This window comes from Atheta coriaria, unplaced genomic scaffold (genome assembly GCF_025399875.1).
Source record: "Atheta coriaria isolate IRGN ID8LTWV9N9 unplaced genomic scaffold, Caltech_Dcor_3.1 hic_scaffold_7_pilon, whole genome shotgun sequence".
NCBI lineage: Eukaryota > Metazoa > Arthropoda > Insecta > Coleoptera > Staphylinidae > Dalotia > Dalotia coriaria.
Window position 1 is genome coordinate 1673301 of NW_027045449.1, and position 11250 is coordinate 1684550.

The 11250-nt window shown below is 36.2% G+C and overlaps 1 protein-coding gene across 2 annotated transcripts; it reads left to right on the forward strand.

Annotated features, from left to right (window-relative positions):
* Positions 1–102: 102 nt before the first annotated feature.
* LOC135796350 (retinoic acid receptor RXR-like) lies at positions 103–10972 on the forward strand. 2 transcript variants are annotated; one of them, XM_065308343.1, is made up of 7 exons: positions 103–268; positions 5514–5814; positions 8191–8295; positions 8385–8580; positions 8776–8990; positions 9048–9181; positions 9243–10972. In XM_065308343.1, exons 1-7 carry the CDS (start codon positions 250–252, stop codon positions 9491–9493), a joined length of 1221 nt encoding a protein of 406 aa, XP_065164415.1. In that variant the 5' UTR covers positions 103–249; the 3' UTR covers positions 9494–10972. The 2 variants fall into 2 exon arrangements, with proteins under 2 accessions (XP_065164415.1, XP_065164414.1); XM_065308342.1 differs by lacking the exon at positions 103–268 and adding an exon at positions 2410–2999.
* Positions 10973–11250: the final 278 nt, after the last annotated feature.

Below are 11250 nucleotides of genomic sequence, written 5' to 3' on the forward strand. Positions count from 1 at the left end.
TGTTGTGTTTTAGGTGCTTATAATGTATGAATAGTAAGTAGAAGTGGCAACATGGCGCACGTTCAGCTCGGTCCTCCTTGTTTTCTGCGTGCATGCAGTTCGCGGCAGCGGCAGCGGACTGATTCTGTCAGTGACGCCGCCATGTTTACCCTGCGGAAAGTAGGCTGTGCGCTCGAATCGGTTATTTAAATGCGTCGCTGTGCAATCCGTGCGGGCGATTAATTAGTTCACCGAATCAGTTCGACAATAATGGATACTAAGGACAGAGGTGAGCGAGCACATTTCATTGAATAATCGCGCGTAAACGGCCAACGGGCCCGCGACGTATCGCAAGGGGCAATGGCAAAGTCAGGGTCGAGAGATTTGGTTCACTGACCGCATTTCTCAACAAACGCCGCACGTCCAACAACCTATTTCGTGCGCCTGCATCGCGTTGCTCATTTCGGCGTGTTTCATTTGTTTTGACATTTATTTTCCCAATTGGATTGCGATTGCGGTCGGATTGTATGCAGGCCAAAAGCGGACCGAAAGTGATAGGAAGCGAATGGGAAAGGTTCGTTAATTTGGGTTAAAACAAAATCTAGTCGGCCTTCATCTAAATTCGTACGAGCGCACATTTGTATTTCGGTGCGGTTTTAATATTCACAGCTCGAGATTCAAGAGAAAAAAAGTAACTAATTTTGTATTTATTATCATAAAATTAATTCTTCTAACAAACAAACAAACTTAATAATGTAAATGTGTATATGATAAAATGTCGTTGGTGCATTTTTTTATTTAATTTTATTTTGAGTTTGCGTTTTTTAATACTTTTTACATTATGCTTAAAATGTGTAACAGGTTCCCGAAGTCAGGCGAGTAGATACGATAGGTTAGTGTCGTCACCGACGTACAGGTGTCTCCCTCATACCGTGAACTCAACATAATTCTGCTTGCGCTGCCAGCTGTCAAAAATATTCACGACTTTTACTACTTTAGAAATATTTTGAATTGTAAATTATTTATTTACAGCCCTAAACACCCAAAAAAATTTATTTATCTTCTAAAGAACAATAGTACATTAACAACAATATCAAAATCAAATATTTACATCATTGAATCCCCGCGTGATTAGTGATTATTTACTGATTTGCATACTGTTCGCTTTGCATGCTGGCAATTACGTTACATATGCGATGCACTCGCATTATTAACACGTCAATTTGCGACGCTCACCACCCGAGGGGTTTTGCCTCGTCGCTGTTGTTTTTTCCTCCTCATATTATTATTAGAGGTGACCTACTTTCAAACGAGCTGCATGCGCATCGCCAGCATCACGATTCATCTCCTCCCTCGAGTGGAAGGAAGACGCCGACACGAAGGGGACGTGCATGCAGCGACCCTGACCTTGGTACGTCTATCCTGGCGTGTCAAGGTCTTGCTCGTTTTGCTATTCACATCTCCCACACGCTGAATGCGCCGACTCCCAATGCCCCAATCATTTAATTACGATTATAACCCGCCCGCTCTCGCTCGCAAAACAACATGTGCATAAAAATTATGATTTAATGTGTGTGGTGTATTGGGCAGACAGGAAAACAAATCGTTTAAGAGTTAATTGTGATCAGTATTTTTATATTTTTATTGTGTTATTCTTATTTTAGTCGCGAGAAATGTAATTAAACGTGAAATGTGGGTTGGGATTTTTTGTGTGGTTTTTAGTGTTTGAAAGGTAGTTAGGCAAAGTCTCGACCTAATTTCGGTTAAGACCCATCCAGACCTTGCGGGAATTGTATAGAAGATCGTCCTTGAGACATTGCACACCGGTTTTAGAACGAGTAGAAACCCTTTTGCCTGTTTTTTTGCTATTCTGTGAATGCGACCTTCGAAAGCGCTTCCGGGCGGTAGATATTGCATTCAATCATGTTGATTGGACAATATATTGTCAATATAAGGAATTATTTTTGTTAAATTTGATATATTTGCATTAATATCATATTAATATTATATTAAGTTGCAACACACGTGAATTATTGTTGATTGATCAATATATTGTACATTTTCTTCATGTACATTGATCAATAATTGCCCAATATTTCAAAAAGTTGCAATTTATGAATAGTTTTATCAGAATTTTTTTTGATTTTTAAAATAGGTATATTGTAAAAATAGAAATACGTCAATCATTTAATTAAAATTTTACAGATTGATCAATATATTATCAATATTATTAAATTATTTCCATGTTTTCCTATAGATTGTTCATTATATTGTCAATAATATACACTGCAACTACTTTTGAGTGAGTAATATCTGTGAATTCGTCATTTTGGCAGCCAGAGTCATGTGAGTACGGAGTGAGTGTGGTGGCTCTCTTGCTGCAGGAGGAGCACAACCCACAACGCGCGCGCCAACTAGTAAATCATCGCGTGCGGCTAGACGCTCGGCGCGTCCTGCCTGCCACAGTCCTGCAAACGTTTTCGCGCGGGCGGGCGCAGCGGACGAACGCGACGACGACGCTGTGCTTTCCAACTTTTCATTCGCAGTAAATAAACGCGACGCGGGCGACGCAGACTGCACCGCGCGTACACATTTCACAATCGACGAAATGTCGAATTGTTGTTGATTTAAACAATCGCGCGCGCGCCAGCGAAAATTATTATTGTTCGTGCCGGCGGCGGCACCGCGCCGTCGACTGATGATAATACGCGTTTATCGCTGCGCGCCGCACTGTCTGGCTGATTATAAAAACGCGCGCGCCGCTGCATTGTTTCGTAATTTTACCTAATTAAAAACCAGCTCAACTTGATTGTGATTGGAAATTTATTTAGTGGTTTATTGGAAATATGTGACAAAATTTTTAATTTTTATCAAGTGTTTTGGGAAAAAATTAAAATTAGAAAAAATGAACATGATGAAAAAGGATAAGCCCATGATGAGTGTGACGGCAATCATCCAGGGTGCACAGGCCCAGCACTGGGGCCGTTTTGCAACTGGATTTGGCAATAATTTACCGCTAGGTAACTAAAATTACAATTATACACCTATGAACCTTCAATAAGTTTCAATGTCAAACGAAATTGCTTTGGCACTTTGGGGGTTTATTTATGGCGCAGTTCCGAGAAGAGTTCATTTTCATTTGATTGCGGATATGTTAATAAGTCACGAATGTGAAATAAATCGCGACGAAAGTAAATGTTTTTGTTATTCGGACAAGCGTTGCGTGTTTGTGCTCATTAACACGTCGAAAGAAATTACTTCGATTACATTTAGCGGGTAATAAGTTATATTTTTTCTTCGTTGTGGATTAATACAAGTTAAATATTGAATTTTATTGATATTTTTGAGATTTTTATAGACATCGTTTGCCGAGCGCATCTAATAACTATGTAATATCAATCGAGTGCTTACCGTGCTCGACCTCGAAGTGTGTTTACTGTTTACTCATGCTCTATACGCACACAGAGAAACAAACAAACACACGGCGTGGTTTTTCTTTGTTGTTTTTCCAGCCCGATGAACTATTTGCTTTCCCATTTACTTGCGCATCAATAACGAATGCCATATCAACACGCCATCGGATTGATTGTCCGTTTGGTTTACTGATTGTATCATTGTTAATCAGTAATAGTAATGGTAATAGTTATTTAAAAGGTTGAACGTGCTTAATTAAGTTTAATATTTAAATTTTTGGGGGTGAAGGTCTTGATTTGGTTCGATTCGATTGTGTGTTGCAAAATTTACTTTTTTTGTTAATTGTGGTATTTGAATTATGCATTGTCAGTTTTCCGGTTTGTGGCGCACTGAATTATTGACGTAGCCTCGAACTATGTATTACTATTTGTTGGTGGAATACTAAAGTGTATTGAACGGGTGATAGAGGAGGATTCTATTAGTATGAATATAGTTATGGTTAGGGCTTGTATTTGAATGATTAATTTAATTTCATGTTGGAGTATAAGAAGATGTGCAATATTTATTTAAAAAAATTAATTTAATTGTTAACCTTACTCCGTATAAAGGCGAAATTTTTACAATTTGGTTGGTTTATATTAATTTTCTTTGTGTAACGACGAAAAATATTTTCATTTCTAGCTATTATTTATTTATTTATTTATTTATTTATTTATTTATTTGTTTATTTAACATATGAAATATTGTTGTAATTATGATCTCAACATCCCTACAAATTGCAATGCAAATTTCTATAACTTAGGCACGATTTTCAGCTATTTTATTGGGGTGCACATTGCGTTTCAGATTCTGATCTGCATAAAATTTCAATGTTTGTTATTTTTTTGTTTCTCTAAATAACGACACTTGTTGTAACGTGATAAAATGCCTGATCTCAAACCTCGTTAAAATGTAGCCTCTTTTAACTGTAGTTTAATTTAATTCTTCGTTTTTTTACAAGGTTAACGTGTTAATTTTCAACATTTTATGCGTCTTAATTTTATTTTTCATTAAACTTTAAATAAATCTTCAATTAGCCGTGCGGAAAATTGATTTTACTGCAGCAAATCTACCGAGAAAATACATTTAACTATACATTGTATTTTAAAATTAATTTTTCAACTCACAGGCAGTAAAAAAATCACATTTATTTTTGCTTAATCTGCATTTTTATGCGTTTATTTGCTTTGATGTGCAAGTTTACATTGCGTATTCCTAATGTAAACTTAATATTTCTTAATCATGTTTTTGGAAACAAAATAATACCTACATGTATGTACAAAGTACAATTAATGTTCTACATATACCCAAACAACGCTTGTACTAATTTTTAACATTTTCTTTTATTTCACGAGACAAATTTGTTACCGTGGCCGAAAAAAAACACTCAAAACGTTGCATTCGCCACAACTTGTAACATAAAATAGTTGAAATAGTTGAGAAACGAAACCTGTGGGCTCATTCCCACCGCAATATTTATATTTAAATAAATATTTTGGCTGCGGATATGTATTGCTTACAGAAAAAATGCCTTCGATCAAAATAGGTTTTATGAGTTTATCCACCGTCCGGCCCGGCCTAATGCATGTACATGTACCTAAATCGCTGCACAAGCATTTTACGTATTTGCAACCTTGCGCCATCACGAATTGCACGCATCGAAATAAGCAAGTCTAGACGGGAATGAATAAACGTTCCGCACATACACAAAAAAAGTAAATATTTACAATAGCTATAATTATCGTCATTGCAGCCGCGTATGAATCAACCGCATGTGTGTACGATGTTTACCTAGTATATTCAACTAAATGTGATTACAACTTATATTCTAAGTATAAATGTAAAGATGAATTTATTGAACGAAAATATTTAAAAAAGCGGAGATGTGTTGTGGTTTTTTTCGTTTTTGCGTAGTTTGTAGCTGCTTGTAGCACTCTAGCTGCATATTGCGGACGAGTATAATTAGAACATCTCAAGGACGACCACAATTTTTTTCTCTTCATCATATATAATACATATTATATATTATTGATGATGAATAATGAAGATTTATTTATTATAAGTTTATTGTTTTGTTGCAGGTCTCAATCTGGATCAAAGTTTATCGATGAATTCCATGGGCCCGCAGTCGCCGCTGGATATGAAACCTGACACAGCGAGTCTTATCACATCCGGACAGTTTAGTCCGCAGGGTGGTCCCAATAGTCCGACGTATTCGCTGGGTGGACACGCGAATATGCTGAGTCCTGGAGGCGGTGGCGGCGGCGGGAGTAATAAAAGCGCCTGCTCGCCGTATCCGCCGAATCATCCGCTCAGTGGGTCGAAGCATTTGTGTTCGATTTGTGGGGATCGTGCGAGTGGAAAACACTATGGAGTTTACAGGTTGGTAGATAATTTAAAGTTTTAGAGGATTTATTTATATTTATTTCTTCTGTGTAACGACGAAAAATATTTGCATTTCTAGCAATTCTCAAAATTTTGTGATTTTTTGTTTCTTGGTGTAACAACATCTCACTATAACGTGATAAGAAGCTATATTGCAAATTAAAGTCTTAAATCTTTTCATATATTAACATTTGCTTAATATTCTATTGTTTCTGGCATTTTGTTAAATATTTTTGTTATTTTATGCAATGAATTGTGCAACCTTCATGACAATGAGATTTATTAGCTGGTGTACGGTTATATTTTGTGTTTTTTTTCGTGAAGTTAACAATACTTGAAATAATTAGCCTCGTCCTTGAATCTAGCGCCTCGCGATAATTGTACATTTATGCTTGCCGGTAAAAAGCGCATTGCACGAAGGTTAGATTTCCTATCGCGCTTACCTTCTACACAGCTCTCGTAAGCTCGAGTGCACCCACTGTGTATGTGTGTGTGTGCAAACTGAAACATGAAAACACGGAAAGTTATGTCATGTTTAATGTCGACCTTGCATTTGATTAAATTGATGATTCTCTTGTGTTGATCGTGTCCGACGTGCTGCGCGCCGAGGCGGTAAGCGATCCTTTTTGCAGAAGCCGTACGGCGTTCGCTTGTGTTATGCAAACTGAGGTGACCTTGGTGAAGGAAATCTCTTTTACCGCAGGATTAAAGCATCAGATCATCAGATGAACACAGAAAAAATTTCAACACGATTATTTAGATTAAAATAAAACGAAAAGAAAAGTTTGAAGTAAATTTAAAGACAAGTATAGGTATGAATCCGGCCGGATTCACGGACCTGTAGTTCTTAATGTTGGAGCATTAGAACATTGGAACTCATAATGAGCGCATGCTGTTTTGAAGGTCATATTCTAGCTTCATCGTTTTTGTTCCTATGTCACGTACGTAACTCGGCTGAATGTTGATTATATTATTAGATTCTCCATATTAAATTAAATTGACGTGGAATGATTATTATAATTGGGTGCATTACTAAACAACCGTGATTCTCATTCTGATTCACATTTTAACTCTCGAAATCTACAAAATATTAAACATAAATTTATAAAAATATATGTGATGTTTTGCAGTGGAAGAGAAATGAAGGCCATGGTCATGGCAAATTCTCAATCACTTACATATTATGCACGTATGTTAATCTAATGAATATATTTACATAACACACGTAATTGTAGCAATTTGTTATAAATTATAATCAATAATGTTCAAATACTTCAATATTTTACTTTTATATGGATGTAGTGACTCATTTTAATCTGATTGGTTGAAAATCTATGACGTTTCAAGATGGCTGCATTTTATGTAATGCTGGTTGCGGATACACAATCGAAACCTCTTGAGTTAATGATGCTCAAGGTGTTACTTAGCTGTACTATCTAATTCTAATTGAAATTGAATGATCAAATGAATTCCCACGTTGTGTGTGTGTGATGTAAAATGTTTGAAAAGTTTGTTGCGCGCTCGTAAGTCACCGTCGATCGGCCTTGAGACTCCTCGTCGAGACGGAAGCTTGAGCGTTAAGCGCGCTCAGTTGCGAAATGCATCATGCATCGGCTTCCAATGTCGTTTATGTCATAGAATGCGTGGATGATGTGCGGAATGATGTTGGCTGGCCGCTCCTCCGGTTATAAAACAGGTGCTCTACTAGTCTGTACATTCGCCAACATGTAATATATTCAATCAGCTGTGTTGGCAGCCCATTCGATATGTATTTCACTTTTGTCTTTGTGATTTTTTCCTTTTGGCAGGTGCACATAGCGCGCATCTTTCAACAAAGAAGTTATTTTCATATTTACGACACCAGCGCCGAAGTTTTCCAATTGTGCCAGAAAGTTTTCACTCGCACTTTTTTTTTGTTTCCATACAAAAAAATTGATTAAATATTTCAAATAAACTTTTGAGACGATGTATAATTCATAGTCTACTTAGAGTTTAAATTATGTGTTGGTTTCAAAAATAAATTAAAGCATTCACGAATGCAAACGTAGCATAAAATAAACAATTCTACGGGCACCGGTCGTGAGCCTAGTCTTGACCTCAACAACGCCGAGTGCAATTTTAGTTTTAATAACTATAATTGGTCAAGCACTTGTATAATATTGCAATGCAACAAGGCACGACCGATGACGCCTGCGGTTTTTGTCGACTCGGTTGGCTAACAAGCGATAAATAACACCAGAGACACCTTGAGCGCAAAAAAATTCATGCTGCACGAGTCACTTTCGAGCCAAAAGTGAACCGAAATTATTTATAAATGCATTTATTCAACTTTATACTTCAAATAAATATTAATTTCTATTGTTTTACTTTCAGTTGTGAAGGATGCAAAGGATTTTTCAAGCGGACAGTGCGAAAAGACTTGTCGTACGCGTGCAGAGAGGAAAAGAATTGTATTATAGACAAACGACAAAGAAACAGGTGAATTTTTGTGTGAAATTTTATGGAATATTGATAGAAATATGTGCGATATCGTTGAATAAATATTAATTGTGTGTTAATCTTTGTAGATGTCAATATTGTCGATATCAGAAATGTCTAGCCATGGGAATGAAGCGGGAAGCCGTCCAGGAAGAGAGGCAGCGCACAAAGGATCGAGACACGTCCGAGGTGGAGTCGACGTCCAATATGCAAACCGAAATGCCAATCGAGGCAATTCTGGAGGCCGAAAGGAGAATGGACTGCAAAACCGAGACAGAATTAGAGGTAAACCATAACGTAAATTCATAATCATCTTTTTAAATTGTTACACAAACTGAATAACAAAGTACAAGTGTACATTTAATCAATACTCGTCATTGTGGTTGTCAAGGTCACCAGTGCATTAGCATTTCTTAAAACAGACGATCAATTATACGCTGAATAATGAATTCGTTTTTTTCTTTGATTGTTTTCGTGCAGAACCCCGTTACGAATATCTGCAAGGCGACCAGTACGCAACTCTACCAATTAGTCGAATGGGCGAAGCTCATTCCGCACTTTACCAGCCTGCCCGTCTCTGATCAAGTGCTACTCCTGCGAGCCGGCTGGAATGAACTTCTGATCGCGGCGTTTTCGCATCGCTCAATCGATTCCAAGGATAGTATCGTGCTTGCTACCGGATTCACCATTCAGAGGTATTAATATTGTGCAATATATTGTACAATCAAATTTTATAAACGCGTAAATTTTAGGAATTCAGCGCAGCAAGTTGGTGTCGGTGGAATATTTGACCGAGTGCTCACTGAGTTAGTCTCGAAAATGCGTGAAATGAAAATGGACAAAACGGAATTGGGTTGTTTACGCACAATAATACTTTTTAATCCTGGTAATTGAATATTTTGATTGTTTGTTGATGTTTTTCTTAATTAAAATTGTTGTTTGTTTAGATGTGCGTGGATTAAAATCCATCCAAGACGTAGATAATCTGCGCGAAAAAGTCTACGCCGTCTTGGAGGAGTACACGCGATCGACGCATCCGAACGAGCCGGGTCGTTTTGCCAAGCTACTGCTGCGGCTGCCAGCGCTGCGATCGATAGGTCTTAAATGTCTGGAACATTTGTTTTTCTTCAGGTATACGGGCGCAGTGTCCATCGATACGTTCCTCAACGAAATGCTCGAAAACACGACGGATACATAAACACTCTCATTCGACAATAACACACCCACACACACATAAACAAACGCATGAAAAAGTTTGAAACTGAAACATACAACTCAACAAACATTCCACATCTCACTGTAAATATGTTTTTTTATGAACGCACTCAATTATCGTACTTTTTCGTAACTAGTATAGCCTAGCTCTAGGTGTACCATTTAAGATTTAGTTGTTGTTTGACAATGAACTTAATCGGAATGTTTGTTGGGCATCAAAAATCATTTTTTTTCTTTCTTCTCTCCGCGCTATTTATTAATTTTTTATATATTATATATCTGTGATTTTCTTTTTTATTTTTTAATCGATGATAATCTTTTGAATATTTTATTAGGTATTTAATGATAGTGTTACTATTGGGTATTAATAATCGCGATCTTATCGAATCAAAAAGCACCTGCAACTGGGATGCAACGTTTTTTTTTGCAATATTTTCACATACGATTTACATTTTTAGCGTTTAGATCTCAGCTGATCTTTGTTTGTTTGACTTTTCTGTTGGTAAATGTGAATAATTTTTGGCATACTTAATCAAAATCAGAGTTTTAAATGTTAGAGATGTTTAGATGAATAGAAACGGTGCTTAAGTTGTTGAAAAAGAATATTTTTATGAAATGTGAATCATGTGTACCTCAAAAGTGATGGAAAGTGCCTGATTTAGAGAGCGATAACAGCATTAAATGAATGAACGAATTCAGGAAAATGGAAATAAGGAAATTGACGAATTGCAATTGAATAATTTTAAATTATTGAAATGTGTAATGAATTGAGTTAGGTAGATATTGTTATATTCAACATGCGGCTTTAAAATTAGATTGTAATAGATTCGAAACAGTTTGTGAAAGATTGCAGTAATTATTCTAAGGCAGCTTTGCACACACGCATGCGCACTGTACATACGTTTCCCATAGTAACTCATACAATAAATTTTAGTTTGACATTCCACAGATTTCGTCCGCGTTCGGCGGGCGTTATCGTACGTAGAGAATGAGGAAGGAGTGTTCAAAGAAAGAACTTAATTAATTTAAATATTGCCAACTGTGTATGTAAAACATGACATTGTGTCTATTTTGATTATCGCCCACTTAATAAATCCCTCTCAGATCGGAAAATGATGAAGAAAACTATGAAACACTAAGAAATTATGATGAAACACAAAAAAAAACTATCTAGATGTTATGTAATATAAATGTAATAATCTATGTTCTATGTATATTTATCTATAACTGTTCAAGTTTAAAAGATTTTTTATTGTTGCGATATCGAATGTCAAAAAGAAATTTCAAAAATTTTAAATTTTAGAAAGGGAGAAAATGTTTACAATCTGAAATCTTTATGTCATATTTTTTATATTTTAAAATCTATTCAAAAACTATTACGCTATTGTGAAAGATTCAAAGGAATTTAAAAGAAATTGTAATTATGTGTAAAGAAAAAATATATAAGAAGTACAGGTCGGCATATTCTGCTGTGTTTATTGAATTTTGCACCGAAAACGATTGCAAAACAGCGTTCAAGTGCTGCTTTTACTAATAACCATAACAAACAACGCATCTTCAACCAATAAACCCGCATAGTTTATCTTTAATCGCTTAAACAATGCTGATTTTTAAATTATTTCTGTTTGTGACGTGTTGCCAGCGTTTCTTTATCCCCACCAAGCCGAAAATGTTTCTTAAATCGCGTTTAATTCGAGTTTAAAGCTGTTCTACAAGAATAAATATTCTTGTAATGTGTAG